This window comes from Amorphotheca resinae, assembly GCF_003019875.1.
Source record: "Amorphotheca resinae ATCC 22711 unplaced genomic scaffold M430scaffold_11, whole genome shotgun sequence".
NCBI classification, from domain to species: Eukaryota; Fungi; Ascomycota; class Leotiomycetes; order Helotiales; family Amorphothecaceae; genus Amorphotheca; species Amorphotheca resinae.
This window is the reverse complement of record NW_020194481.1, coordinates 98,548-121,828: the sequence shown is the minus strand read 5'-3', so window position 1 is coordinate 121,828 and position 23,281 is coordinate 98,548. Positions and strand designations below refer to the sequence as shown.

The window sequence follows — 23,281 nt, the reverse complement described above, 5'->3', positions numbered from 1 at the left end:
GAGGGGGGGGGGGGGGGGTGGCGTGTATCACCACTCATAGGAACAGGTTAGGCCCCGAGGCTAGAGGAAACTATAATCATTTGCTCTGGCGCTATACAGATATGAGAGTGTGACATACTTACCGTGTGTATGGATTCTCGGACAAGTTCGGGTGATCCCGTAAAATAAAGAGATGGGCAGGTTCATTAATCATATGTGATTGCTTTCTTTTTTGTAGCAATGACGTGGGGTAAGGATATATATATATATGTATATCACATCAGGTGGACTTCTCAGCCTCCAAAATCCATTCTCAAAGCAATGGTAGGCTCTCGGCCCTCTCCATTCACATTTTCAGCCTTCCCTTTCGTTGTAGCCATCGCTTGTCGTGCCTTCAAGAAGACGCTCTCCATGAAACCCTTCTGTTCTTCTGTCATGCGTCCCACAACGCCCCTGAATGCCACTTGATCCGAACTCGCCAGTTCTAAAAGCCTTGCGCCCGTCTGGTCATACACACCTTCTCCTTCTTTATTTGCACGTTCTAATAATGTGGGGACGATTACTGCCATCCCTGCAGCCTTCTGCTCGCTCTTCAGGGTAGATACGAATGCTGTGAGCGAATGGGAGATCAATGCACGAGCATTCTCTGGGTCTTCGTTCTCGGTCTTGGTGACGAAGGCGATGAGGCGTGGCAGAAGGTAGCGGGATATACTTTGATCCGCTGCTGTTTTCGGCGATGCGAGGAGGATGGTGCGGATGCAGCCGGCCGCTACTTTGGCCGTCTTTTGGAATACTTAGTGTACGTTGCATGGGCGATGGGGGAGGAATAGAGAACTTACCATGCGATCATTCAGACAGTCAAGCACCTCGTCAAGAAAGCGAGCCACAACAGGCTCGGCGGCTGACATGTAATTTGTGCCACTCGTAAGGAGAACCGTAAAGGCAAGCAGTATATTCTTGACGCAAGGTAACGAAGCCTCGGTCTCTCGCTTCTGAGCATTAAGATATATGGATAAGAAACGTTTCAGGCAGCCTTGGATTTGAGCAAGGCTTGTGTCGCCGCCTTCGGTCTGGTTCTTGGGTGTAACTGAAATGCTGGAAATGAAGCGTTTTAGGATTGGGAGTGATTGAGGGACCACAACAGCCTGGCAGCTGGCTGTGCCAAGGATGGTGGCGAAGATATGGATGATGCAGGCGTGGAGATCCGTTTTGATAATCGAGGGGAAGACCTCGGCCGCGTCAACTAGGGCATTGAGAGATACGCGTATAAGAGAGATGGCCTCGTCTGTCATCTGATGTCGAGCGGGTTGCTGGGGCTCGGTGAGATTTGGCAAGAGGCCAGAAAGTACCAGGACAATTATCCGGGTGAGCTCGAACAGTTGTTCAATATCTTCTGATAAATCTCCCTCTTCGGAATCTTGAGACTTCGTTGCCGATGGATGGGCAATGCAGAGAGTCCGAGCAATCTGAACAATGACACCTTGAACATCAAGACCTTCAGTGAGAACTAACCTATCGAGTAAATCCATGGTCTCTGAGAAGATTGCTTCTCGATATATTGCGTGCCCCGATACACTTGGGTGCAGAATCTTCTTCAGCGCCTGCAAGATATGGAGTGTCTGGTCCTGCGTAGCAAGAGCGTCGCTCCCTGGTCGAGTAACGAGAGCCTCGAAAGAAATGCCGAACAACACAAAGAAGAACGCGACGGGTTCGTCTCGATAATTAATATCGTTCCCTTTCGAGTGGCCATTGGCTGTAGGCGCATCGGATTCTTTGCCATCTAGTGCATCGAAGACAAATTCGCTATCCTGCTCAATCAAACTTGCGATTGCATCAACGAGGTTCAGCCACGAGTCTTGATAAAACTTTAACAGTGTCTCGCGATTCAATGCCGAGTAGATGCTGTCTAAACTACCAGAGAGAGAGGGCGGACCCAAGCTCATTGAGATATCTGGCTCAAATCTGAGACGGGCGAATTCTCTTAGAGACGCGAGCCATAGGGGAGTCAAAGTGCCAATGTATGGTTTCAAAACATCGACCAAGTATTGTTGTTCTGTGCTCGCAACTTGAAGCTCGGCCCAAGCAGAGTAGACGGCCATCTTCACCATAACCTGTGCATTAGAGCTGAGGCCTTTGAGATCTCCAATAGCTGCAACTTCTGATTCAACTGAGAAGTTTTCCAGGGTAGTAACTAGGGTCTTCAGGATACGACCCATTCTGTCGACGTCTTTAACAATACCAGTTGCAATGAAAGCAGCACAAACGTTCACAGCCTCGGATGCTAGTTCTGGGGAGGAATCCGCGGCAAACGCAGGTGTTAGGGCTGAGCTAATCTGAGCTTGGTACTGCTCCAGAAGCGGAGCTTCAGCAAAGTCTGGGTCAGGGGTTCTCCCGAACATCTTTAGTACGGCATCGATGATCTTCAGACCCAAAACTCGAAGCTCCACGACGTTCGAAGTTGACGCAGAAAAGGCCATTCGAATGACATCTGCAACCCTTTTTTGCAGAGCGAGCTGGGCAGGTGAAGTACCATCCTGAGGGGTGTTCTTGCTGACGATATTGAACATTTCAGCCAGACAACTCATTGCGAAAGTGCGAACCTGCCATCGCAGAGGCTCCTGGCCAGAAGGTCCAGCAGCCGTTCCATCATCCTTGCCTACTCCGCCAGCGGAAGCAAAGCCTGCCACTTCTTCATCCCGCAAGTCTGGCAGAGCAGTCTTGGGCTTTTCACTAACCGGCGTAGCCTCGGCGACCTTGGGTCTGGTCATCGTTAAGACTGTCTGGTATCTTTGCAGCCACCGCGCAGTCTCAGTGAGACAAGATTGTTGCATCCAACTTCGAATCAAATTCTTGATCCCGTCGTGTCTCGGATCAGCATCTAAGGCAAGCCATAACTGATCTTCAAATCCCTCTTCTGCGACCTTAACCACATCTTCCGGGTTGCGTTTCATCAGGTTGTAGAGGCCATCAATGGCAATGTCCCTGAGCTCTGGATACTCGGAGTTGAGATCCCTCTGTAATAATACGACGTAATCGGAGAAAGCCATGTAGCCGGGAGCATATAGTGCCAGGTGCTCTAGACATCTTAGACTTCCACCCAGGATCAGGGGATTTTCTTCTCGTTGAAATTGGCCCACGAGAGTCAGGATCAACTCTCGAGCTTTGCTAAGATCCTGGAGATCGGGCCCCAGGACATTGACAAGGGAGTCCACGCATCGAGCAATGACAGCCGTTGTCGGTAATTCCAGTTCCAGATTCGACGTAGCGAGTGAGGAACCTTCCTCATTATGCGTGTCCGCAACATATAATTGACCAAGCATGCCTAGAGTACTTGAAACGTATCCAGAAAAGGTCAAGCCAGCCGAATCCGCAACCCTGGCGAGGGCTTCCAGCGCCCAGAAGTGCACAGTTGGATGGGGATCATTGCACAGAGACATTAAAATTCCCAGAATCGTCTTGAGGTGGAATCCAGCCGCCATACCACCAACCTGGGAATGGATACATCCCAAAGCCATGGCACATCCAGCTCTCGCGCTGGGTTCCCGATTGCTTACAATGGTTTCTACAAGATACTTGATTTCTTGATTCGTATACGCATTTCCTGAGCTGCTACAGAGTCGTGCAAGAGCCTGGTATCCAATACTCCGAATATATTGGTCTGGGTGGACGGCAAAAGATCGAATCATCTCTTGCATGAGCTTCTCCACTGCTGGATTGGTAAGATCTCCAGCCGTTGACTGTGTTTCTTTGACTGCGACCTTCAAAGTTGAAAAGAGTGCAGTCGCAATGTTGATGTTCATCGCTGCCCTTCGCCCAGGATCGCGCTGAAGTGACCCTGCTGAGAGGAAGGTGGCGATTTGTTCAAGTATACTCTCTTGAATCTTAGGAGGAGTGAGCGGGAAGGCGATAGCAAATAGCTTGATAGCGATATTTACAACTTCAGTCGCGGGAGGGTCAGGATGAGTATCTATATTTCCAAGGTCGCCCAAGTATAATGATAGCGAATCATGCTCGAGGGAGCTGCATATTGGTGAAAGCAGCACCTTGGAGATGGCATTGTCGGGTCCACTATCTTTCATCCAGTCATCTTGAGCATCGCTCTCCTGTTCACCAACAAGGCTTCGCACCTTGAAGCCTCTGACTAAACCGGTGACCCCAAAGCCACAGTTATCCCCTACATCCCAAATGGTCTCGAAATTGCCGGCTGAGCTTGCAATCGATGTACTTAACGAGCTCGGAGTGTAGTTTTCAGGATCGGCGAAGAATGATACAGCAAGTGTCAGTAGATTTGATTGTAGTAAAGCCTCACTTCCACCAGCAGGGCTCAGGGTGACTAGTTTCGCGTAGCATTGAAGAACCCGCCGCTGAACCATAATGTCTAAATCTTGCAACTGTAAGGATGGGGTGAGGCGTTGTGTGATATCTTCGGTAGTCTTTTTGGATGGTAGACCTCGGAGGAACGCAGTTGTATTCTGAAGCAATGCCGCAATCCTTTTTGAGACATCCACTGTCAGTAACCGGCTATTGAACTGTAAAAATGCCAAAATAGACCCAAGCGCACATTCTCTCACATGAGTGAGAAACGAAGATTCGAGATGGCTGCGCTGAGACGTGTTGTCTTTGGCGAGGGGTTTCGGAAGTGCATTCTTCCATAAGAGGAGAAGTTGCGATAAATGGATCTTGACAAAATTGGGCCCTAATGACATGAGCCCCCCTATCAGGATCCACGCGACCTGAATCTGAGTTCCAGAAATTCGAAGTTCTGATTTGCTACTGGATTTCAGCAGCCCAGTAGCAAGCGAAAGCACGCGACTGTTCACATCTACTGAGCCGTATAAAGGTTGTAAGGGAGCCGTGCTCAGCATTGCCGAAAGTCCATTCGCATAGCCAACACATCTTCGAGGCGAGTTCCTTGCCGAAGCCAGAAGATTCAGTTCCCTATTAACGCTGTTCATGCATATCGTAAGACAAGGCAGAAGTTGTTGAGGACAAGCCAAAGCAAATGTACGCAGACAGGAGGATGTATGGACTTGAACGGTATAGCTTGGGTGTTGGAGGACTTGTAGCAGGCCGTCCCGGCAAGAGTCCGAGAAATGATTTGCTGCGGATCCCAGAGTTCTGATCAGAGATTCCAAAGCACTCAAGGCCGCAACGAGGGTGTATTTTGTTGGCTCGGCTCGCTCTTTGATAACTTGCGGATAGTTTTTGAGAATGTCGTTGATCAACGCCTTGGCAGCATCAATTTGCCCCGACTCGCCGAGAATGTTCTGACCAATGACTTCTTCAAGTATGATTTGAATGAACCTTCGAGTACTTAACAATCGATATCTGTTATTGGTGATGTTTGGATGGCTCAATACTTCAAGTGTAAGATGATCCACAATCTTCATGTACGACGCTTCCACAATCCGTTCTCCCAGACTCTTAAAGATCCGGCTGTAGCAGACTGCTATGCCAGCTCGCGCCTTATTGCTCGTAGATGCCTTGACGTAGAAAGTCGACAGCTGCTTCAGCATCTCTGGAAGAGTGAAGACCAAAACTGGAGTCTTCTTTGGTCCTGGACTCTCGGGTCTTTGGATCTCTTCATCATCTGCACCAGGGGCCATGGATAGACGTTTGGTATTTTGCCTCTTTGGTTTTTTGATCTTCGGTACGTCATTCTCCAGTACCGGAGCCTCCGAGTGATTCTTTACAAGAGCCTCCGCTAAACACTCCCCTGCCGCTTGTCGCACCAGGGAATTCGACGAGTCAATGGTCTTCCATATGGTAGACTTGAGGCTTTCGAAATCGCTGGCATAATCGAAATACGGCGTGTATTTTGCCATCATCTTCAAGCAACGGCAGGACGCAATCTGAACTAACGCAGCTTTGTCGCTCGATGCTGAGCTTCTGGCCGCCTTCCACGCATCTTTTGCGATATTCTCATCCATACTGCCCCCGATCATCTTCGCAATCTTGCCCAGCGCATTGAAGATTGCCGCTCTCAAGCCTGCATTATTCTGCGCGGATTTCAACAACTTCAGCAGCGACGAGCATGCCAAGGGATGTAAGCTAATAGCGCTGTCCCCCGCCGCGGCAAAGACATCTCCTAAACAGCAAACTGCCGCGTGTTTCGTCTTTAGATCCCCATCCCCTTTACTCTTCCCGCTCGTGATAATGCCGACTAAGTCATTGATCGTCTCGAATAAGAGCTTCCTATCCCCCTTGCTCAGAATATGCGCAAAGCATCTCCCCAGATTGTTCCTTATAACTCTCGTTGGCGGGGGAGATGCTAGGGTGAGGATTTGCATAAGCTCGCGCTTGAGATATAACTGCTGGGCCGTGCAGTCGTCTGGCTCGAGGGACTCGACATGTTTTGTGAGCCCGGAGGCGAAGGATAGGAGGAAAAGGTCTTGTTGTTCTGAGGGCAGGGACTGAAGCTTCTTGATGTCGAGCTCTGGGTTCGAGGATTCTACTCGTGGTAAAGGAGGTGGGGTTGAGCCGTTCGCAGAGCTGGCCGGAGGTGTCGAGGACATGGCCCCAGGATGTAGGTGGATTCGGGGGGGAATTCGTGATGTTGTGAGAAGGACAGAGGAGAAGTTTCTTGGAGGTTTCGAGGCCGATCACAATCGCATTATGATGCCAGGTTCCCCTTTACGGCAGTGGTTGAACTGACCAATCGGGAGCTCGCGTCACTATAGTGTTAGACGGGGAATTTATCTATTAATATCCCCAGGTAATCCGCAGTGAATAAGAATTGTTATTGGCCTCTGGGCGGCTTGTCAGAATTTCTGGAGCGGCGCGCATCACAACAGCTCTATTCTATATACACCATGGCTGTATCTGCCAGAGCTCTCCGGTCCTCTCTGGCTCGAGGGGAGTTTATCTGTACTCGATGTCTCCCGTTCTCGACTTCTTCCGCCTCGCAATCGGGCCATAATCGGTGGTCGAAAATCAAGCACGACAAAGGTGCTAAAGACGCAACCAAGAATGTCCAGCGCTCTATCTTCTCGCGGGAAATAGCCCTCGCCTCCAAGCGTGAGATGCCACATATAAGTTTCCCAGATATATGTTTGTGTGTCTGACTACAATTGCAGTCTATGGCGGAGACCCAAACTCCAACCCGAGACTGGCCACCGTCCTGGCCAACGCGAAGAAAGGTACATGACCGGGTATAACCCCTTCCACAGCAGTATTCCTCGAAACTTACACCCCATAGCTGGCTATCCCAAAGCTGCAATGGAAGCGGCGATTGCGCGCGGACAAGGCAAAACTACGACGGGCGCAGTCCTCGAGCATCTGACGCTGGAGGCCATCATGCCACCCACGGTCGCTATGATTATCGAGGCCGAAACGGATAATAGGAATCGGACATTGATGGATTTGAAGCTTTTGGTCAAGAACCACGGAGGGTCGGTTACGCCCACCAGCTACCTATTCCAGAAGAAGGGGCGGGTAGCTTTCGAGAAAGACGAGAGGAATTTGGGGGTCGATGAGGTGCTGGATGAAGCCATTGAAGCAGGCGCGGAAGATGTCGAAGTGGACGAAGACGGAAGCATTATAGTATGGACGGAGCCAAACAAGACGATTTCCGCGGCAGAAGCTTTGCAGAAGAGTCTAAACCTGAAGGTAGAGAGCTCGGATATTATTTGGGATGCGAATGAGGATACGAAGGTCCAATTGGAGTCGGAACAAGTGGTGAAAGCGCTATCGACTTTTATTGAGGCGCTGCAGGAAAATCCCAATGTCCAGGGAGTATATGCCAATGTCTCGCAAGGCAGTCTTGCGGATGATGTCTGGGAGGATCTACAAAGTAGACTTGATGCATAGAATGTAGAGGAGATGGGCATCTGTAGAGTACATGTACAACAATGATAGACTATACCCCTCCAATTCGTCCATTTGCGGGTTATGCGAGCGGAGACCCAGACCATTATATGACCACAACTACCCATAGCCATAACTATTCCCCCAACGCCTGCAATGAGAACTCCACCTAATCAGACATGTATATATTATCCTTCATGTGGTCCCAGAAAATGGCAAGGCGGCACGTATCTGGACTTGCCCATCCCCGGGATTCCGGGTCCCATCATTCAGAACAGAATCTCCCCTCAGTTGGCCTCCTCCTCGTTCCTCCTCTGCTCCATCCGGGCCTCCCTCTCCAATCTCTTCTCTCTCAGGTACAGTCTCCGCTGCCGCAACCTCTCCAGCTCGGAATGGATCTCCTCTTTCTCGAACGGGATCTTGTACGTCTGTTCGGGCTTGGGCCAGAAATCCGGCACCGAGAATCGATTGTCGAGGTTCGTGCCGTAGTACCACATGATACCAATCGGGAACATGATATACATGCCGAACTGCAGATAGGGTGTTAGTCGATGGAAGCGCCAGGGCAAGGTAGGAGACGGACTTTGAAGACTTCAAGATTGGGCCCGCCCATTGTGATGGATTCGTTGCAAACAACCTTGGCACGGACTGGGTGATTGAAGGTCTTGGTGAGGCTAGGACTAGGACACAGAGTCTTTTCGTCTTTTCGTCGATTGCGGACCGGGGAATCGTTGAATCGTTCCACTTCAAGACAGAAAAATAGTTCAGCCTTATTTTCAAGGATGACATATGGCCCCTGCAGTGTCAAAACCGAGCCGAGGCTGTCCATACAACCGCCTGCTGTTTACCCCACACTCCGAGCATTGCGGATCTTCGATTCTGTAATTCTATAATTCTAAATTCTATATAGACTTGTTAAGAGCTCTTTGTGATTTATTAATTCTCAATTACTCCCGTCATTATCCGTCAAATATGTCTTCACCAGTTACTTGCGAATATAGAGGCAAGATTGCCGTGATTACCATCGACAACGATAAGAAGCTCAATTCTTTGGATCAGGAGGCGTATTACCAACTTGCGACGTACATGAGGCAGATCGCTACTCATGATGAGGTGTATATAACTGTTTTGACCGGCAAAGGTACATTCGTTTCTCCCGTCTGAAATCATATCTAACCTGTCCCAGGACGATATTTTTCTGCGTCAGCTCCCACTTCAAGCTTCAGTGCTTCAGACGCTTTCACATGCTAATACTCCCCCAGTGGTGCAGACATAGGAATTAGCAACTCAGAGCCAGAAGGAGGCGATATCCAACACCACTGGCTTCATACCTTCGTAGCCAACAACCTAAACATTACGCATGCCTTCTACACACATCCCAAGATCCTGGTCACCGCGCTCAATGGACCAGCGATCGGCCTGTCCGCCGCCCTGGTCGCCTTCTCGGATTTCATCTACTGCACGCCGCACACCTTCCTCTTGACTCCGTTCTCTAGCATCGGCCTCGTATCTGAAGGCCTCGCCTCCCGCGCCTTCGTCCAGCGGCTGGGGATCTCAAAGGCTAACGAGGCCCTCATCATGAGCAAGCGTATCACGGCGGAGGAGTTGCTGCAGGTAGGCTTCGTGAACAAGATCTTCGATTGCAAGAAAGGCGAGGATGAGAAGTTCCGAGAGTTGGTGTTTCAGGAGATCGAGGATAAGCTGGGTAGCCATTTGGTCAGTGATAGCTTGACGAAGATTAAGGCCCTGATCAGGAAGCCGGAAAGGGAGACTTTGGATGCGCAGGGTGTGGCGGAGGTTTTCGGTGGGCTGGAGAGGTTTATGGCTGGGATCCCGCAGGGAGAGTTTAGGAAGATCGCGAGTGGACAGAAGAAGCATAAGCTGTAGATCTTAGACTGATTTCTGATGCTGAAAGTGGTTTTGTTTTCGCACCTTTCTGATCCCCGTGGTTGGCAACTCATCCCAATACCATAATACCATCGAAAGCATCCAAACTCGACACAGTAATTAGGCCACACGTAACGCCATAACGCAATTTGACGACCAAGTATCCCCCCGAACTCCGTTTCGTTCTATCCTTTTCCAAGCATCACCTAGTCCCTATACTCCTTCTTGACACTGCCACCCTCATCTTTCTCCATATTGGCTCTCAACCTCTCTTCTTGCTTTTTCCAATGGCTGCCCTCCTCGTAGTTCTTACTAATCCCCAGCGCACTGCGGAACCTGTCATCCTGTTTGATCTTGGCCTCCGCCAACTCGTGAACCTGATGCATCTTCAAGCCTTTCGCATTAGGTCCCCTATTCCTCTCGCTTTCCTTCAATAATTTTCTGCGTAGAGCCTGTGTTTCTGCCTCGATTTGTTCTTCATCGACTCTGGGAATCCTGTCAGTCACCTTGTCGACATTGCGCAAATGAGGGGGGGTTCCCCGAAGAGAGACATACCCCTTATCTTCTAGGAGGTCACGTAGCTCGAAGACTTTCACTTCAACCTCCCGCTTGCGATCATGTTCCAGTATCTCCTTGTCGGGCTGCCGTTGTCGATGTTTCAAACTGTCGAGGTCGGTGGAGTAAGGTTTGCCTTGATCGCGGGGCCGAAGGTGCGCGAGGTTGCGTTGTACGTACCCAGAGGTACCACTACCACGGGGCGTACTGAGTCCAACATTTGAAGACATGGTTATTGCTGCATGAAACCTTTGTGGGACGTGGTGCCAGATAAGACGGCCTCGAGTTTGTGATGAGGTTCGAGGAAGGCTGAAGGCGGCTCGATAGACCCTGGCTGGAAAACCAAAGGCGGTGAAAATAGTGGCGGCAGTATTTATTGGTCATCGAAATTGCCCCTCCTTGAATCTGAATCTTCTTTTCTGGGCGGCTCACACTCCTTGGGATACTTGAACAGAAGATCATATTCTGCGCGCATATTATTACTGTCTTGTTCCCAGAAAGTTCTATCATATAGTTCAAAATGCCAGCGGCAGATTCAGTAGCCGGGCCACAATCAGAGCCCGAGCCTCTCACCAGACTTCCTTTCAAACCTGTCACCAAATCGCATATTCTGCACTGTTCTTACGATTACTGGCACCCAAAGTACGTGTTCAGGGGATATATCTACTTGACATACTGACAGGTCTCATAGATACCGGTCCTCTGCCCTCAAATCGCGAATCATACCCCTTTCTCAATCCTTCCTCAACTACCTCCGCGAAGACGGCATCGTCCTCCCGCCCTCCGAAACACCCACATTTCCTCCAGAATCAACCTACAATGATACAAGCACTTCGGATGGCTGGGATGAAGACCCAGACCCCGACCCTTCTCTCTCATTCTCTGACACTCATCAACAAATTAAAGACGCCATCAAGGAACTGGGCGGCGTGGTAGCACCAAAACTGAATTGGTCTGCTCCAAAAGACGCAACATGGATATTGATGAAGAAGAACTCAATGGAGTGTGCAACGGCGAATGATATCTACTTATTGCTGAAGAGCTCGGATTTCATCACGCATGATTTGGAACATGCGTTTGACGACACGGATCCCGATACGGACACCACGATCACGCAGCAGGATATCAAATTCGTTTTGGTGCTACGAAAATACTTCAAAGTCAACCCCTCTTGCGAATTCCGCTGTTTCGTAAGAGAGAGGACAGTAGTAGGGATCTGCCAACGGGATCTCAATCATTTCGCCTTCTTGTTCCCGATGGTGGATAAGTTGAGGGATACCATATTGACGTATTTCGATAATACGCTGAAGGACACATTCCCGGAAGGAGATTTCGTCTTCGACGTCTACATCCCCGAACCATACGACAAAGTGCGCCTGATGGACATCAACCCATGGGCGCCCCGCACCGACCCCCTCTTATTCTCCTGGCTCGAACTCCTCACGCTTCCCCTCCCCAAACCCCTCCTCGGCACCCCGTCCTCCTCCAACGAGCCTGAAATTCCAACCGCGAGCTCCGACGAGGATACCCAGGACGAGGAGGCGGGCGTGGAAGAGATCTGGCGCCCGGAATTCCGACTCGTGCGCAAGGACGATCCCGAAGCGTACAGTTTCAGCACGCCGCAGTATAGCGCTCACAAGCTGCCCAAGGACGTCGTGGACGCGAGTCTGGGCGGCGAGAGCGCGCTGCGGGAGTTCGCCGAGCAGTGGAAGAGGATGCTGGCTGGGGAGGTGGAGATGCAGCGTCCGGGCGAGAGTGAGAGCGAGGACGAAGAGGAGGCTGTTTAGCAATTGTTTGAGAGTGGGGGTGTTTTCAGGTAGATATAGATGATTGAAGAATATATTATACCATACCATACCATACCTACCTTACCTTATGAAAATCTATACCATCCCCCATGACAAGACAAGAAGAAGTAGAATCCTTCATATCATAACCATACCTTACCTTACCTAAGGGAGCTCGGACGAAGCCCATGTAAAGCTAAGGTAAGCTAAGCTAATCCTCCATCCACTCTCCGCCTCTAAACTTTTGTTACACATCGAACGACCGACGTGCTGACAGGCTGAAATAATTACCTACCTACCTTACCTTACCTTAGCTAATCGTCGGTTAAACCAGGTCCCTACTCCCACAAGGGGGGTGTTTATGGCCTAAGGTGAGGTAAGGTAAGGTAAGGTAACATATTGAATATCTGAGGGGTATATCAAATTATTGATTGGTAGCTGGTGAGGATTTCTGATATAGGTATGGTTGAGGAAGGGTGGATGGGTGGGTGTGAGATATATGTACATATATATACCTAGGTCCCTTATGTATAGACGGATAGATAGATGGTGTTCTCAGATTCCTACCTATGTACCTACATAGAAGCAAGATATAGGTAGATCGATAAGATGTCCTATGCCCCTCGCTCAATCAATCAAGCTTAATGACGACCTTTCCAAAATGGCCGCCCTGGAACAAGTATTTCAGGGCCTCCTTCGCCTCCTCGAACTTGAACACCTTGTCCACCACAGGCGTGATCTTATGCTCTTCATAGAACGCCAGCATCTCTTCCAGCCTGTCCCGCGGGCCGTTCAGCAGCCCTTTCAGCGTGACGTTTCGTTTCAGCGCCAGGACGTTCGTGTTGGTGCGATCTCCGGGCGGGTCCTGCTTCCCGCCGAGATAGCCTATGCTGTTGATGAGGCCGCCGAAGGCGACGCAGTCGAAGGACTTGCGCAGGGTGGACGCGCCTCCGTTCTCAAATATGATATCCACGCCCTCGTCGTCCGTCATCTTCAGGACTTCCTGGTCCCAATCGGGAATCGTACGGTAGTTGATGGTCTTATCCGCGCCCAGTTTCTTCGCTTGTTCGAGCTTGGCGTCCGAAGAGGAGGTGATGATTACTGTTCTCGAAAAGTAAGCGCATATCCCATGGAATAATCGCATGAGCGAGGGCTTGCTTACCTTCCGCCCCACTGGCTTTCGCAATCTGTAAACCGGCGATAGATACCCCGCCCGTCCCCTGGATCAGGACTGTCTCCCCCTTCCCGCCCGCCTGTCCCAAAGGTCTCATCCCATTGATTGCCATCCATGCCGTGAGGCTCGCGACGGGGAGGGTCGCCGCCTCCACATCCGGTAGATAACTCGGCGCCTTCACAATTCCATATTCAGGAAAGGTCCTATACTGCGTCAAGACGCCCGGCGTCGGCAGGCCCAGCCCACTCTTCATGTGATGCGCCTTGAGCTGGCCCTTCAGATGCGTCTGGTTGAAAATACTCAGGACGCGGTCTCCTGGCTTCCACAGAGAGGAATTGGACGAGACCACGGTGCCGCACATGTCGCTGCAGGGAACGAGAGTAAAGGCCGGCCCGCCGGTAGCCTTGTGGTGGTTGTAGAGACCCATCGCTACCTCGGTGTCGCGGTAGTTGATGGAGACGGCGGTGATCTTGACGAGCACCTCGCCGGGCCCGGCGGTGGGCAAAGGCGCGGTGGTGAGGGTCAGGTTGTCGAGGCCATCTTGGGCCGTTACCCATTGCTTGATGGTGGTGGGGAGAGACATTGTGAGTGATGAATGGGGGGGAAGGGAAGCAAATGCCTTACTTTGATGCTATGCAATTGCAACTGCAGGAATGACAGAAAGGAAATTGTGCAAGGAGAAGAGCGTAGGGAAACAGAAGAGACGGCCGTGATAACTGAAAGATTAAAACGGCCGTGATAATTGAGCAATTAAAACGGCCGCCATACCCACCATCTTGAAGCCCTTATCATCAGTGTCGATTGGTAAGGGAGAGGGAACGGAGTCCGATCAGAAGTGGTGGTTGTACGGTGGCCAGTCCTGCCCAAGGCGCACCTAGTATCAGATTCTAGTATTCTAGCCAGAAAAGCATCTCCCAGGTAATGGGATAAAAGAGATTAATAGGATAAGAATCTAGAATGATACATTATAGGGTTTTAGAGCCAGAAACCTCAAGTAGTCTGTCTCATCGAATTACCTTAGGAGGGCTATAAGGCATTTCGATGGTCCTCGGACAATCCTTTGACTATCCCCGAGTGTTCCCTACCTAGGCATTCTTTTCAAAGAGACAGTCCCTAAGTCAAGACTGCCCCTTTACAATTGACCGATTTAACATATATATAGTCGAAAGAGAAAAAAAACATTCGGTCATGATGCTCTAACTGTCACGGACTAATATTAGGACAGTCAAATGGCCAAGGGATGGTCACGTGGATACTTGAATGCACCTCACTACGATTTTCTGATATCGAGTTCTTTTAATGTGAAGTTGTATCTCTAAGATACGCTGCCTATTCCTCTGTAACAGCGAGCAAGTGATACTGTACTGTAACCGTGGGATCCCGAATGGCACTACCTCCCACTTTTGTATGCATTATCAAACTGATTCATCTTTCCTGCCACCAAGTCTAGAATGTTTTTATGAATTTCTGAAAAAGATTTGTCTGTTTTGTAGGAATTGAGAGGAGAAAGGGGACTGTTAGTGATACATAACAGGTATCTACTGAGATTCTCAAGATTAGACCTCGCGATGATTAAAGAAGCCTACCTTATACACGCATCTTCGTCGACACTGGACGGCGAGAAAACCTTGCAATTCGCTATCCGGAAGCTGGACTCGAACTAGCAGCCGTTTCCTCTGAGCATCTTTCTGTGCTCATCATCGCTGGGACGGCTGAAGAACGTGCACCATGTAACAAAATGCAACACGATCAGGATGGAGAGTGTTGAGGAGTATGTTCGGAGTTCAAGGGAAACAGGAGCTGAACAACTTCAGCCGGTGCAGAAAACACCAGTAGGGGGGCATTATTGTTAGTGGAGGTTATTGTGGTAAGTAGTGGTAGCTCTCCGCTTAAAAGTCAAGACCAACGGGAGGGAGAAGCCGTCGTTGTGAGATGGCGGTGTCGCACACAATGAAATTCCGAGTTCGGGAATCTGGAGAGTCATGTCGTGGATGAGAGTAAGAGGATCAGTGACCATGGGACCTGATGTTTATGCATGTATCGGTGTTGCTGGGGGAAAAGGGGAGAAGTCAGGCGATAAAGCGGTTATAGGAACCAAATGGATATATACCCCTGTCAGTCTGCGGTTAAAAATAAATTGCATACGCAAGGGGTCAAGCTCATCCTAGGAATTGTATCTTATGATGTCTTCGAGTCGAAGTTGTCAGTCCAACGCAGTTGCATAGCGGTTCGAAACCCGAGCGGCAATCGAAACGAGACCTCGCTGATTAGTGAACACCGGAAAAGCTCGTACCGTCAGTGAACCACTGAACGGGAGAAGAATTCAACCGTATAAGCAGTGCGCCACTGACGTGTTAATAAGGTTTCTACTCCGTAAGAAAATGCTCCGTGGCCTGACGCTGTTCTACCCCAAAAACCCCGGAGGCGGAGACACCCGGAGAGCCTGAGGTCGCTTCTTGGGATGTCAGACCACAACTCTTTGCCTCCAACGTACCACTCGCGGTGTCTGCCCTGGCGGGCTTTGATTGCTGACCGTTTTTTGATTTCTCATTGGCTTTTCCATCAACTTCCATTCGCCGTTTATGTCAAAATATCCTGATCTTTCTCTTCACGTGGCCAGATCAATAATCATGCTCTCGAGAGCGGTACCGAGTCAGGCGTACGGCGTGATTGTTCGATTCCTCAGTGGAAAAGGTACGCAGGCCGCGGGAATGGTAGGTAGACAACGGGAAAGGTAGGTAGACAACGGAAAAGGTAGGCGCAGACACCGTAGGACATACCTATATATTCCATCGCAAAGATCATGTCTTTCCCTTCTCTTCATCCATAGATACGCAACTCAACGGTTCAAAAAACACGATCCTCCTCACTATAACGCCATCAAAACGCAAGCTCTGATATAGAGACCTACACTCCATATATACCTCGCATCTCAAGCCACAAACTCGAAGAAGAAACCCTCTGCTCGATTGCTCAATCCTATCATAAGATCTCTCTTCTCTCCCAACTCAAGCACACAAAACAAATCAGAAAGAATGTCGGGTACCCGCGCCTTCTCCGTCCTGTCCAAAGTCCGCGCTCTTGCCCGAGCCGCCGAAGCACATCCCTTCCAACGCTATCCTGTGACCCAAAAGCCAGCTCCAGCTGATTGGAATACGCATATTCAACGCGTGGCTGGTACCGCTCTAGCGTAAGTCCTCTACCAGATAAATGAACAGCGAAGACGTGATGAATGGAATGGACAAGTGCTGATTGGCTTTTGCTCTTTAGGGATTTGGGTTGTGTGGCAATCTTCGCCGGATGGCCTTTAGTAGTCGCAGCGATCATGAACGGTCATGTTCATTGAGGTCATGGAAAGGAGCACCACGGTAGTGGGATATAATGACGAAACTTCGATTCAATAATAGTGGAAGAAACAATTGTTTGGAACGCGAATCTCTCGGTGTCCATACTTGGGAGAGGAACCATGGTTCGGCATTGCACTGCATTGCATAGCATGTTTTGAAAGGAGTTTTAGGAGTGTTTAGATAGGAAAAGAAAGCATTGTCGGTGACCCAGATTAGTCTCTTACAGTGCTTGGTGATCAACAATGAGCAGAATTTCGTTATGAGTTATGAGGATATCATGGTTTCGAGGTGTTGTGTTGTGGTGACTGGAAAGAAGCCGACGGTTATCCGATTCCAGATGCTCGCTTAATCCCCGCGGGATTTCAGGGTAAAAGGGAAATGGCATGTAAGGCGTTCTATGTACGAAGCATCCATGTTGACGGTCTTTATATGTGAAGAGAAATATGACGTCGAGTCCTGCACAGGACACCCATTTTAGAATATACCAGGTAGAATAGATACCTTACCCATGGGTCAACACTGGATGAGGTCACGTGCAGACCCTTGATGACGAAGGAATACGGCCCGTCCCATTTCCCGTCCGCCGTAGTGAGGCTCAGCTCATTGTCCTCGAACCCGCGAGACTTCGATACCTCTTGATACCTCCATCAGAGAATAGACTCTTTTCTATACTAGATTTTTGTCAAATTTTCTTTGTCTTTCTCTTCTGCGGGTTCAGATCTTTCATCCCACGCATGTGCTTGAAGCTTCAGCTGCCATAATACCTAGACTCGTTCCCTCCTACCTACCGAGTAATAGCCTAATAGGCGATATTCACAGCCTCGTCAGCCTCGACTGTGCCTTAGGTCTTCCAAGGTCCAATCATTCTCATACGCAGTCCTCGGCCATCCCTACCTCGACATATCGAGATTCCATAGCTTCTTGAAAGCATCGAGGAGTCGGGGTAGACTGGGTAAGACGGTGACGACACAGTGGCCCCGAGGGCATGGACTTCACAAAGCTCAGAGCCGCAGCTCTGCGGGACGGAGACGACGAGGAGGCCGTCACGGTCAACACCCGCGCCCTCATAGACAAAGTCCTCGCCAGATATTCAGGAGAATGGACAACACTGCGAGAACTGCTGCAGAATGCTGCCGATGCCCAAGCGACGACCGTCACGATCAAGTTCGAGACTCTTCCCTCAGCCTCGGTCCCCCTCTCGAACACGACAAATCAGTCGGAAGTCCTGAAACATGTTCTTCTGCACCATACACTGAGGAGATTGTTGGTATCAAATGATGGACTGCCGTTTGGGGTCAACGACTGGGCGAGGTTGAAGAGGATAGCGGAGGGAAATCCGGACGAGACAAAGATAGGGGCTTTTGGTGTAGGGTTCTACAGTGTGTTTGCAGACTGCGAAGAGCCTTTTGTTAGCTCGGGAGATCAAGCTATGGCCTTTTACTGGAAGGGCAATTCGCTCTTTACCAGAAAGCTACAGATACCTGCAGAGGAGGCCAACCCCAATACAAGTTTCGTCCTTGATTACAGAAACACGACTACCCCAATGCCGAATCTCCTGTCAATCTCACAATTCCTGGCGACGAGTTTAACTTTTGTAGCATTGCAGAACATTGAACTCTGGGTAGACGATTGGAAGATTATATCGCTCCAAAAGAAAGCCGCTCCCAGTGTCGAGGTCCCTATCGCCCGAGATGTTGAAACGAAGACAAAGGAAGGGTTGATGCAGGTTAGGAGTATGGATCGCGAGAGTGTGCAGATGGACGCGACTTTTATGAACGTTGTCGGCTGGAAACCTTCACTCACAGTTCCAAAACCAGGAACCTATGACAGTGGCTACGGGAGCAATTCTACTGATGTGCCATCTTTGAGATCGTTCTTTTCGAGACTCACTTCAAGTTCTAGTCATACACAACTGAAGACTAAAGCAATGCGGGAAGCGCAGGCTTTACAGGAGGTGGTTCTCGAAGATCTGACAGCCTTGACGACTGCACATGTTTTCTTACGGGTCACAACTGCAGTGGTCAGAACATCCGTCTCTGCATCATTCGCCTCTGAACTAGAACGCGCTACAAAGAAGCCCCCTCCGAAGACCACAAAGCTCGCGATTCTCACGTCTTCATATGATGAGACAGCAGCCTCTGCCAAAGAGAGTGCTGTGTCCAAGGCCGTAGATATTTTCAGTTCGGTTCTTCCAAGCAAGAAGCCAGGAGGTCGTATCTTTATTGGCTTTCCCACGCATCAGACCACTGGAGCAGGCATGCACCTCTCGGCCCCATCAGTCATTCCCACGGTTGAACGAGAGTCCATCGACCTGAATGCTAGATGGGTCAGGACTTGGAACATTGAGATGCTCCGAGTTGCGGGCATTATGGCTAGATTGGCGTTTGCAAATGAGATGGCAGACCTCTCTGAAAAAGTCAAGCGTGCCGCAGAACTGGCTGGCCATGGAACCAAGGTCAAGAAGGAACAAATTGCAGAATTCATGCCCGAAGCATTACACATACTCAGGACATTTACGTTTGGAGATTCTACCCCCAGCTCGCAAGTGTCGCATATCATCGAGGAAGCTTTCTGGACGGCTTATAAAAAACCCTTCATAGAAGTCTACAGTACCCGAGGCGTGCTCCCAACCACCAATGTCCGGCTCGCCAAGGAAGATCTAAGCGGTTTCGTCGAAGGAATTCCCGTGGTGCCGGAGGCCCTGGTGGAAGAGGGATTCGTGAATAAACTCAAGGAGTTTGGGTTGATTACGGACATTACAATAAGCGATGTCAAGCAGGAGTTGGAAGCGAAGGCTTTGAATAAGAGTCAACTCATCCAGTTCATTGGTTGGGCCGGCCGAAAAGCAATCACTGGAGATATTGATGGACCGACAATAAACTCCTTGATGGAGGTTGCCGTTGCGACAGTGGGCGAAGAGGACCAGGGTGGTGTCATTGCTCTGGGAAGCATAAAGAATTACCTGAACGTCAATAAGATACCGGCAGAAGTACCAACTCCACCGAGCACGATACCTTTCCAATTTACTCGTCAGTCATCGAGTAACGAGCTCCAAGCTTTGGGATGGGAGCCTCTCGAAATCGTTCCTTGGCTCCGTTTCTTGATAGAAACGAATAATACTAGAGATGCCTCTCAGAGTCTTACTGCCTCCGTCCGGTTCGCTGCCCAAATCCTTGCTATCCTATCCAAGTCATGGGATACTTTAAGTCAAAGCTCGAAAACGACAGTTGTGGAGTTACTGCGATATATCACCGTGGTTCCCACCACGTCCGGTATGAAGCAGCCGGGAGATGCCTTCTTCCCTAGCGTCAAGCTCTTCGACGACCTTCCAACCGTTACTTCATGCCCCGGTGTGAAGGAGAAATTTCTCGCGGCTATCGGAGTCCGAAAGACGGTTGATCTTGAAACCATTTTCAGTCGTCTGCTCACTCCCGCCCCAGATGCCAAGGAAGGTGAGATTTCAACTAATAAACGTCACATGGAGGTGATAAAATACCTGGCATCTGTTAAAGATGACATCCCAGCCGAAGACTTGAAAAAATTGAAGAATTCACGGATCTGTCCTGCTGAAGCCGGTCCAAGAGGTCAAGAAAATACGCTTGCAACTGCTAAACTATACAGAGTTTCTGAGCTCTTCGAGCCTAAAGAGACTCTCCGCAACCTCCGGCTGCCTCTTCTCCATTGGCCTGGCCAACTCAACAACTATCGACCTGGGTCTGTGGAAGGCCGCTTTTTGACTATGCTCGGTCTCAGAGCATATCCCTCTGTTCCAGAGTTGATTGATATGATGGCATCGGGTGAAGTAGAACTGAGAAATAGGGCCATGGTATACTTCATTGCGAATCATAATATCAATCATTATGATGCTTTTGATGTCTTTTCCACAACTAAACCATTCCTGCCGTTACAAGGGGATGGGAGTCGCTTAGTTTCGCCCGCCGAGTGCTTCACGAACGAGAAATGTGCTGTCCTTGGGTTCAATATCCTGAAGAGAGAGCTACACAACCATGCTAGTGTGAGTGAATACAAATGCTACTATGTCAATTTCTAACCTTGTATCAGAAATTCGGCGTTGCCGTCGATCCACCTATTACCGAATGTGTCAACAGACTCATCGCGAAACCACCTCAATCTACGCGAGAAGCATCAATACTCTTCGGGTATTTTTCCGGTCGACTCGGTGAAATTGGACAGAACAACGTGTCTAAGCTTGCCGATGCTCGCATCGTACCTGTTATATCTCAACGAACGACTGAAAATGGGTTCGTGGATGAGAAGGGCAAAGGTCTTGGAGCTGTGAAACACATAACTCCCAGACAAAGTTACCTGGGGAGCTCAACTCTATATAATGAGATCTTTGACTTCGTGGATTTCGGTAACGAAGCCAATGCGTTCTTGCTGAAATGTGGCTCTAAATTCGAACCGACCAAACTGGAGCTCGCAGCCTTTGCATGCAACGAACCGGCTCGTCTGCTGGGCATTCTGCAAAGTCCCGAGAAATATCTGGCTATGCTGAGGAGCTTAGCGGATGAAGTTGCTACGTTGAAGAGAGATAAGGTCCTCTGGAAACGGATGAAGGCCTCGAAATTTCTTCTAGGGTCGATTGAGATTGCTGGAAATACCGAGAGTCGGAAATCAGTAAATGAAGAGTCTAGCAACAGGGAGAAGTCGGAAAAGTTTTCAGTGTCCCACGAAGAGTTCATGGCTGATGATGACCTCGAAGAGGCGCCCATCAAGCAATACCAGTTAGCTATGCCAAGTCAGATTGTGATTGTGAGTATACTATCCATCCTCCACGGTGTCACTTTAATAACCTTCAACAGGTTGATGATTATACAAGCTACCGATTGTTCAAAGGTTCTCTCGTGTGTGCGCCGATGGAGGACAAGTTAGAAGACTTCTATATTGCACTTGGGTCATCTCCACTTGGAAGCCTTGTTCAAGAGGATCTTCGACTCGGCTCACCAAGCGAGAAGCAAACGTCAGCTGTGAAACTCCGCCAACACGTTCTCGAGCGATCAAAGCTATTCCTTCACGAGTCTGCTCGAGATAACATAAAGCATGACAGTCGCTGGTTGGATAAGAACCTTTCGGTGCAGAACGTCAGCTCTATATCTCTACGCCGTTCTCTTACCGGTCATTCTCTGTCGCATACAGAAAAACGATCAGCAGCAATTTCGAGTGAACGGCACAAGGGCTGGACACTCTACATTACCGTTGGAAATTATGATACCTATCAGATCAGCCAAGCGGTCTGTAAGTTACTGCTTGAGCGTCCAACTCAGCAATCATACCTCACCTTCGAGACCTTCCTCAATCTCAACCTGTTGCAATTGCGCTCCCGTGGATACAATGTAGAACGTATTCTACGAGCTAAAGCAGCAGAGCAACGAATAGCAGAGGAAGAGCGTAAAAAGCAACTTGCAGCTGAGCAGGCACAGATCAAAGAGCAAGAAGAGGAGTGGAAACGGCAAGCCTTGGTTGAAAGTGCTCCTGCTCGTGAGGATCGTGAACAATCTCCGCAGCCAAAAATGCCTGGTTCCTTCGGGTCAGACTCTCCTCCAGAGGATAGGAGACGTACCAGAGGTTTGTTTTCTGGTCTGACTCGCCGACTTGGCATTAATAGCAGTGGCGAAGTTCAACAACAACTTCAGAGCTTCCTTGGCGGTGACCATCCGGACTCCACACCACCACCCACCTATGACGAAGCAAACGCGAACAATGGTGCTGTTACTAAGTCTGCTGGTGGCAAGGCAGGTGGTGGCACGGAACAAGTTTCCTCTCCTGCAGCTGTACAACAAAATCTCCTAAACGCAATCCAAAGCTCTCGTGCCTACGACTCCTCAACCCTTTTCTCACCTCCAACTACGCAGCAAATCAAAGAACAGGCCTCATACTGTGATTCCACGCCTGAATCGAACATCACTTTCCTCGCGGACTCCGCAAATGGGATGCGCATCTTCGTCTCCAAGACTCTCTCCTCGACCACCGACTTCTTGACCCAAAACTCCTCCGCTTTAAACGCCTTTGCTTCCCTCATATACGAAGTAGCGGACGTGTATACCTTACCGAGGAAAGCACTGCATATCTTCTACGACGAGAGTGGCGGCACAATTGCATTCAATTCCAACGGGAGCATATTCTGCAACTTCAGATTCTACGCACAATTGCATCAGAGGAGGATTGGAGTGGGAGAAGGCAAGGTCGAGGCGATTTCGTACTGGTGGGTTGTGATAGCACACGAATTAGCTCATAATCTGGTCAAGGCGCATAGCGCCGACCATAGCTTCTATACGTACGTATCTATACTCTCCTATATCTTCTGGTGGATGCTAACTGCTTTCTAGCGAGATGCTCGTCTCCAACTACTTCCCCAAGATGATGGCGAAAGCAACCTCGTACATGACCGCAGCGCCCGCGAGGCGACAGGTCGAAGATGTCAGTTTGTTGGACTAGGATTGTTGCTTCTTGTGCTGGCTTGTTCTGCATAGCTTGCGTTCGGGGTTGGAGTTGTGTTTGTATGCATTAGATGGGAGAGATTTGCAAATAGATTATCAGGTCTTCAGACTCCCCTTTGCAATAATAGTATTTAATTTATTTTCCCTATTGCTTTGGGGCATTTGCAAAGACGTGCCAAGGTAATTGGCGTATCGATCCAGTAGATACATATTCAAGTATGTGTAGATGTGAGGAGACTGAAGACCTCGTCGTTGAACTGCGCATGTTTAAGTCGATGCAAAGGGGGC

General features: G+C 49.6%; 9 protein-coding genes across 9 annotated transcripts; 5 read left to right on the top strand and 4 right to left on the bottom strand.

Moving 5' to 3' along the window:
- Positions 1–223: 223 nt before the first annotated feature.
- Positions 224–6,568, bottom strand: M430DRAFT_145372 (hypothetical protein). Its single transcript, XM_024862944.1, has 2 exons — positions 819–6,568; positions 224–761 (listed from the first exon to the last, which is right to left on the bottom strand). Exons 1-2 carry the CDS (start codon positions 6,492–6,494, stop codon positions 273–275), a joined length of 6,165 nt encoding a protein of 2,054 aa, XP_024717686.1. The 5' UTR covers positions 6,495–6,568; the 3' UTR covers positions 224–272.
- Positions 6,569–7,191: 623 nt separating this feature from the next.
- M430DRAFT_36813 (hypothetical protein) lies at positions 7,192–8,034 on the top strand. Its single transcript, XM_024867000.1, has one exon. The coding sequence runs from the start codon at positions 7,198–7,200 to the stop codon at positions 7,786–7,788; it is 591 nt and encodes a 196-aa protein (XP_024717685.1). The 5' UTR covers positions 7,192–7,197; the 3' UTR covers positions 7,789–8,034.
- A 38-nt stretch (positions 8,035–8,072) lies between these two features.
- M430DRAFT_108506 (hypothetical protein) lies at positions 8,073–8,398 on the bottom strand (the record flags this gene model as incomplete). The annotated part of the gene is made up of 2 exons (XM_024861218.1): positions 8,073–8,315; positions 8,369–8,398. The coding sequence occupies 2 exons, from the start codon at positions 8,396–8,398 to the stop codon at positions 8,073–8,075; spliced, it is 273 nt and encodes a 90-aa protein (XP_024717684.1).
- Positions 8,399–8,696: 298 nt separating this feature from the next.
- On the top strand, positions 8,697–9,837 carry M430DRAFT_145363 (hypothetical protein). The gene is made up of 3 exons (XM_024862943.1): positions 8,697–8,926; positions 8,972–8,987; positions 9,048–9,837. Exons 1-3 carry the CDS (start codon positions 8,758–8,760, stop codon positions 9,670–9,672), a joined length of 810 nt encoding a protein of 269 aa, XP_024717683.1. The 5' UTR covers positions 8,697–8,757; the 3' UTR covers positions 9,673–9,837.
- Positions 9,838–9,878: 41 nt separating this feature from the next.
- On the bottom strand, positions 9,879–10,457 carry M430DRAFT_21866 (hypothetical protein; the record flags this gene model as incomplete). The annotated part of the gene is made up of 2 exons (XM_024864582.1): positions 9,879–10,158; positions 10,228–10,457. 2 exons carry the CDS (start codon positions 10,455–10,457, stop codon positions 9,879–9,881), a joined length of 510 nt encoding a protein of 169 aa, XP_024717682.1.
- Positions 10,458–10,747: 290 nt separating this feature from the next.
- Positions 10,748–12,014, top strand: M430DRAFT_53072 (hypothetical protein; the record flags this gene model as incomplete). The annotated part of the gene is made up of 2 exons (XM_024868346.1): positions 10,748–10,869; positions 10,919–12,014. 2 exons carry the CDS (start codon positions 10,748–10,750, stop codon positions 12,012–12,014), a joined length of 1,218 nt encoding a protein of 405 aa, XP_024717681.1.
- Positions 12,015–12,502: 488 nt separating this feature from the next.
- On the bottom strand, positions 12,503–13,944 carry M430DRAFT_145354 (hypothetical protein). The gene is made up of 2 exons (XM_024862942.1): positions 13,177–13,944; positions 12,503–13,115 (listed from the first exon to the last, which is right to left on the bottom strand). Exons 1-2 carry the CDS (start codon positions 13,769–13,771, stop codon positions 12,646–12,648), a joined length of 1,065 nt encoding a protein of 354 aa, XP_024717680.1. The 5' UTR covers positions 13,772–13,944; the 3' UTR covers positions 12,503–12,645.
- A 1,836-nt stretch (positions 13,945–15,780) lies between these two features.
- Positions 15,781–16,783, top strand: M430DRAFT_36807 (hypothetical protein). The gene is made up of 2 exons (XM_024866999.1): positions 15,781–16,378; positions 16,459–16,783. Exons 1-2 carry the CDS (start codon positions 16,224–16,226, stop codon positions 16,532–16,534), a joined length of 231 nt encoding a protein of 76 aa, XP_024717679.1. The 5' UTR covers positions 15,781–16,223; the 3' UTR covers positions 16,535–16,783.
- Positions 16,784–17,287: 504 nt separating this feature from the next.
- M430DRAFT_145352 (hypothetical protein) lies at positions 17,288–23,071 on the top strand. The gene is made up of 4 exons (XM_024862941.1): positions 17,288–20,550; positions 20,598–21,308; positions 21,359–22,830; positions 22,883–23,071. The coding sequence occupies exons 1-4, from the start codon at positions 17,521–17,523 to the stop codon at positions 22,989–22,991; spliced, it is 5,322 nt and encodes a 1,773-aa protein (XP_024717678.1). The 5' UTR covers positions 17,288–17,520; the 3' UTR covers positions 22,992–23,071.
- Positions 23,072–23,281: the final 210 nt, after the last annotated feature.